This window comes from Acanthisitta chloris, unplaced genomic scaffold, assembly GCF_000695815.1.
Source record: "Acanthisitta chloris isolate BGI_N310 unplaced genomic scaffold, ASM69581v1 scaffold22766, whole genome shotgun sequence".
Classification (NCBI taxonomy): Eukaryota; Metazoa; Chordata; class Aves; order Passeriformes; family Acanthisittidae; genus Acanthisitta; species Acanthisitta chloris.
The window spans coordinates 72,988-79,343 of record NW_008679268.1 but is presented as its reverse complement, the minus strand read 5'-3'; the positions used below and the strand labels follow the sequence as shown (position 1 = coordinate 79,343).

The following is a 6,356-nucleotide window of genomic DNA, read 5'->3' as shown; positions in this document are numbered from 1 at the left end:
GATTTTCTTAGTACAGATGGGTTGTGCAGTTGATAGTAATATTGTCATGGAGTATGTTGAAGGCTGAAGCACCAGTTCTTCTTCTGAACTTGAGGATTCCCATGCCTTCCTTTCCTCTTTGCTAACTGCACGTAGGCAAAGTGTTAGATTAGGCAGCTTGAAATGCCCCTGAGTCAAAAGGCAACTGTTCTTACCTATCAAATATGATAAGACCCATGTGTCAGAGCAAGTTCTATGTCATGCATGAAAAATATGTTCAGAAATTGAAAATGTGCTTTCTCCATCACCAAAACCCATTCAGAGTCTGTTGCTCCATGAAGGTGTGTGTGTAGGCCTAACAGTGTTGCCTCTTAACATATTCATGTTAAAGGAAAACACCTGGGCACTGAGAATTTATGTTCATGGCTTTTTACCCTGCTTGGAATGCATAGCTTTTGTGACACAAATCTGTTAATACACAGGTCTAACCTGTTAATAGCTGGTAAAGAAGAATTAAAATTCATGAGAGTGCTGATCATGCAGACACTGGCTTGAGAAATGGTCTGTTCACATTTTTCCAGCCTTTCCAGGAAGCAGTTGTCTGTCTTGTGGTTCTTGTAGACACACTGAAAACAGGACACAGGTAGACGAGTTTCTCTTCTTCCTCTCCTGGAGGATTGTTGTTATATGTGACAAGGAGCAGTCACATGCAATGATTCAGATTCCTTGGAGGATGTGGCAGTGTGAAATGGACTGGCATATGTATGCAAAACAGACACCACTGATCTTGCATTCTCTATCACAGACATTCCACTAACATTAGTCACTTTCCTGACTACTTTTTTTTTCAAGCAAATAGCAGCTCAAGAAGACATTGTAGTCTTTTGTATTCATTCAATCTTTTATTGCTTGGGTATCATATCTGCTGCATCTACTGATGCTCAATTTGTGGTGTACTTATTATATAAAAACCTCATCTCTGTAGTGCAAGTCCTTGAAATTGAGCTTTTGATGGCAGATTGAAATAAAACATGCTCTTAATGAATGGACAGTTCTGATCTTAAGAATAAATTAAACTGTTTTTCCTTTATGGTAAGTGTCACCCATTAATATCGGTGTGTTCTTGGAAGGAAAGAATGGCAGCTTAAGTTAGAGGCACATTGGCACAGAGAGTCTTGTTGGGTTGTGGTGATTTAAAATAAATAAATAAAATGTGAAATAGCTTTTAGATTTATTTTTGAATTATGAGTACTTGAAATTAAGTTATCAGTATTCATTGCTCTTATCAATAATGAATATGTAAGTTGCTTTTCTGGAAAATACATGACTAGGTTTGCCCTTGTTAATTTTCCTTGAAGGAATGAACAAGTGCAAATAATCAATCTGGTAGTTGTACGTGGAGAGAGATATTTGCTGTAGTATTCAGCCACTTGTGGTTTTCTGTAGGGGTTTATCTTTCTTCATGTAAGTGCCTTGGAGGACTTCTGCTAACTAAAGTACAAATTCCCATTCCATTTGGTGAGTTTGTCTGAATTGGCAGGAAATTACTAACAGTTGTCTCTCAAGATCTCTCTAGATTAGATATTCCTACTTAGAGCCATGGCATCCAAGTACCTTTGTCTGTGATACTTGTGTTTTCTTACTTTTTAGGATCAACCCCACCCACATCTCACTTCTGATTTTGTTCATTTGTATTTTTCAGCCACCACGAGGTTCATATTTGCCCAGTGCAGATAAGTTGCCTGAACTAGAAACACTGTGCAAGGAGTGAGGTGCTATAAAAGTTACAACCTTGACAACACTGTAAATCCTCATGGAACAGTTTTCTAAAACCAGCTTTGCAAACTTTCTTTCTTGGGTAATTTTTATGAATGTGTGCAATGTAAGTGCTGGCAGAATGTTCCATCCTTGAATGGGCAACCACAGCAATTCCTCTTCATGGAGTGAGGTCAGGCAGTGCGTTAACAGACGTTAGCGACACATTAGCATCGGTGCCTTCCCTATTGGAAAAAATAACTGGCCTTAAAACAAGGTACAAATATGTTGACTCTTAAGAGACAATGTCATTATGTAGCAGTGGTAACAAAAATGAATGCCACTGTTATACCCTAGCATAAATCTCCAGTTCATGCTGATCTTGGAGACCTTGAAATCCCATCTGATTTGTTATTTGAGGCTGGAGCTGTTCAGAAACAGCTTTGTGCTTGCTTTGTAATTGCTCTTTATCAGACAATTGCTTCCATTTCATAACTGCAGTGTTGGTTTTACACGCTGGCTTTAAGCTTCCAAATGATCAGCAATTTGACATTTGACATTAAGTGGTTGACCTTTAGTGGGTAAGAGGAAGAGCTAATAATTCCCAGTGTTTATAGCACTGATTTTAGTGTGATATTACTTCTCTCCCTCTCTCTTGCATCTTCAGCCACTGTTGTAAATTTTTTCGAGTTTAAAAGCAAATTGCTAAAGCACACAAGCTTTTGATGCTCTGTGGATGTAATGTGTTGCATTGTGCATAATCATTTTATCTCTCTTTAATCCCTAAAATGACATGCAAACCTCTCTTAAAACCTGGGGGCTCTAATTTTTTCCTTCCTTGTTGTGGTTTTTGTAGGGGTCCAAGCCTGTCTACAAACCTCAGTTCGAGAACAGGAAGAGAAGTTTGAAATTCAAGGTGGCCCCCAAAGAGGGAGGCTCAACAGAGAACAACTGGTGGGTGTTACTGCTCCAGACAGCTTATATTAATGACCTTTGGTTTGTGCAGTTTTGCCCTTTGCCACATGCGAAGGTGCAGAAGATGTAAAATTTTAATGTGGTCTTGTACAGAAATTTGATTATGTGCAAGGTGATTGAAAGAACTGTGAACACCCATAAAACTGTCATTTTTCTCTATTAGTGGAGATGTTGCTATAACCTTGTCAGGAGAATACTATATTCAGCTCATGGTAGAAGTTGTATGGGGCAGGAACTGATGCAGCTTTGGCCTTCTCTGCTCAGCTTTAGAGCCAGGGTGTCAAAGTTGAAAGAAAAATGTCCTATTTTTTTCCATTTAGGGGCACTTTTATCTTTAACTGGGTTCATTTCTGGTTACTTTCTGGATTGCACTGGAGAATTCATTAACTGCCCTGTAACAGTAACTGTAAATATTCCTAGTTCATAATGCAAACCCTGTTGTGCTGAAGAGTATTTGAACATATAAGCAAGAATTTACCACGTAAGCAAGCTTTTCTTGATTGCACACTTATCCTGAGAACCTTACATGTTAATTTACTGTTCTAGTTTCCAGTGTTGGTTATTTTAAATTGTATTTTTTGTGTGCATTGATGGTTCCTTTCCACTTTTTTCCTGTCTGCTCAGTTGTAAAGTCCTGTATTTATACTTTTCCTTTTTCTTCCATTTAGCTGCCTAAGTTGTTTGATGGATGCTACTTCTATTTTTTGGGATCTTTCAAACATCACCAGAAGAGTGATCTTAGGGAGCTGGTCAAAGCAGCAGGAGGACAAATTCTGGTTAGACAGCCCAAGCCAGACAGTGATGTGACACAGACGATCAACACTGTGGCATACCATGCAGAATCTACTTCTGACCAGAGGTTTTGCACTCAATATGTAATCTATGATGCGGCGTCTAAATTCAAGCCGGAGAAAATTCGTCAGGGCAAAGTCTGGATGGCCCCCTCCAGCTGGCTCATAGACTGTGTGATGTCGTTTCAGCTCCTGCCTGTAAAATGAGTATCAGTGTCTCCTGAGCAAGGCTGTAAAATGTGCTGAATGTTGAGCAGCTGGAGCACTCTGGTAAATGCTGGTCTGGAGCTATGATTTGCTTTGCACTTGGGAGAGCTTTGACCATTTAAGTGAGTGACTTAAGATTACTGATATCCTGGAATAAATGAACATACAATGGAGGAGAGAGAGAAATATACTGCATTGGAAAAGTGTTCCTTGGGCTATTTTTGCATTTAACTGTAATAATCACTGGCATTTTATATCTAAGATTTTGCAAAATGAAGCTTTTTGCTTTCTTGATTTGAACCAGCCCTTGGTAGATGCTAGAGCATGACCCTATTTCCATTGTGTTTAGTATCCATTGACAAGGATCTACTGTGTATCAGGATTTCCCAGGCCAGAATTTGTGGGGTTTTTTGAGGAAAAAAAAAAAGGACTCTGCATCTGAACTTGTGTTTAGTCATCTTTTGTCAGGTGACAGGTGATGTTCCTTATAACTTCTTACAACTGAGTTCTGGAAATTCTTGGTGTGGGATAAGTCTTGCATGAATCATGGTTGAACTAATGGCCTGAATTCATCTGGAAGCAGGCAATTTTGAGAACACTGTTTAAAAATCTTGGTCTAAAATTTCCTTATTTGTAAAAAGATTAATACTTCATTCACTTCTGTCATCTTTCATGTTGTGAATGCATAACTCAAAATCAGTTCTGTTTTCCAAAGCTTTTTAAGCATTGGGACCCTTGTTAAATTATTATAACACACGTTTCTGTAAGTAGGGGTGGTTGCTGTCATGATTACTGTAAGGACAAAAAACTGAATGATCACAATAGGATTATGCTTCACTTTGCACAGTTGTACCTAAACTGCTGGTTACACTGGAGCAATGTTTGATTCTTTCGTGTTTGTTAGAATAATTGGTCATAAATTATTGTCAGAATTCCCTCACTCTGTGCTCTTTTGTTGCATCTTTTGTGTTGCCTTAGTTTGGGAATTCATAATTGAAATATGGTGTCTTGTCATAATGTATGATAAGAATGATGGTTGTGGGGTAGAACGAAGTTCTTTATGTTTGCTTTTGTATTGCTTAAAATAATGAAACTTTTTCTGTGCATTAAGTTTGGAGTGTCTTATTGCATGAACTTAGCTGCAGAGTGAGTACATATTCCATACATATCTCAACAGGTACATGAAATTACTTCTCTGAACTTGGTACAGCTGTCAAGATTGCAAATCAGTGACAAGAGCTACTTTTGCACATGAAGAGATGTTTTCTGTAACCATTGCTGTTGGAGATTTTATACCAGTTTTCAGTGTGCTCCATAGAACTCTCAGAACTATACACTCCAGGTAGAACAGGTGTAGTTTTCCACAGCATCTACTAGACTTCAGTAGCTGGAGTATGTTGATCTGTCACTTGTGCTAGACTGGATCGTAGCTCTTCACTAAATGCAGCTCTCAAGTTCTTGCATGTTCTGTGTGAGTCAGCAAAAATGCAGGGCTCATTAGTAAGTGGAACAACCCATGGGATTAATATGGTTTGGGTTTTTGTGCAGATAAACACTGGCAGCAAATAAGGTACTGAGTCGATACTGTGTGGACTCGGTCGTTTGTTTTAACAATTGTAGCACATTTTAACTTGGCATTTCATAGCACATCAATATACCTAATGCAGTGTTCTTTGCAAAAGTACCAGTGAATCTCTGCAAAATTCTTCAGAATGGAGCTTTTCTGTTCTGTACCAGTAACAAATTTGGCCCATCAGTAATCCTATTCTATATACTAAAGTAGAGACAACACATTTACAGATTTTAAGAGCCGTTGCTCTTTGGCAGGCGAAAAGAAACAGTTAGAAAGTTGCCATTAATGGGCTTTTTTTTTTAAAGCCATGCTCTGAACCTCTTCTTGTTCCTTTGAATCAAGTTGTGTTATCAAGCAGAGTTTCTATTAAGTCACATTAAGAATCCCTCCATATCATGCTGAGGAGAGATCCTTACCTGAGATTAACTCTGGCCCATCTCCTTCAGGTCTCTGCAGGAATTCGGAGTCTGATGTGCTTAGGTAGGTGTAGACTTGAGAGCTTCACAGTAGACTTGGATGCCAGAATTACAGCAGGTAATCATGCTGTGGCAGTGTGTAAGTACACAAAAGTTTGAGGTCAGTGACACAGACCCTGCTTAATTTGCTCGTGCTAATTGTTGAAAGCAGAGGGATAACACTTGATAAAAGTCTTGTAGTAAGGGTAGATCAAGTCCCTTAACCCATTGGATGGATTTTGGCTCCTGAAAGCAAGGTTATAAAATTGAGGCATGTGGTAAAGCATGTGTGGGGGTCATTTCTCACTGCATCCTAGGCCAAAACCAAGGGTGTGTTAAAGGAAGGTAGTAGGAGGTAGGCTCAAAATGGAAGAGACATTTCAAGCATTGTGAGGGACTTGGGCACTGACAGCCATAGTAGCCTGGCATAGCCTGAAGCAGGGAGTGGATGAGTTTGTCAAAGAAAATTTGTTAAAGGTTAATAAAAAATCTTAGCTCTAACCTCAATTTATATTGGTATTCTCCTCCTAACCTGTGTGTACTTAATGTGCACTGATGATTGAGGCATTTCATAGAAACATAGAGTGGTTTGACTTGGAAGGGACCTTAAAGATCTCCTAG

The 6,356-nt window shown here is 39.0% G+C and overlaps 1 protein-coding gene across 1 annotated transcript in view; it reads left to right on the top strand.

The window, feature by feature from the left end:
- BARD1 (BRCA1 associated RING domain 1) overlaps positions 1–3,707 on the top strand; it is a gene marked incomplete at its 5' end in the record, with an annotated part of 39,711 nt that extends 36,004 nt beyond the window's left edge. Inside the window, 2 exons of the mRNA XM_009077227.1 lie at positions 2,591–2,688; positions 3,378–3,707. Coding sequence (XP_009075475.1) covers positions 2,591–2,688; positions 3,378–3,707 — 428 coding nt within the window. The remainder of the gene's footprint in view (positions 1–2,590; positions 2,689–3,377) is intronic.
- Positions 3,708–6,356: the final 2,649 nt, after the last annotated feature.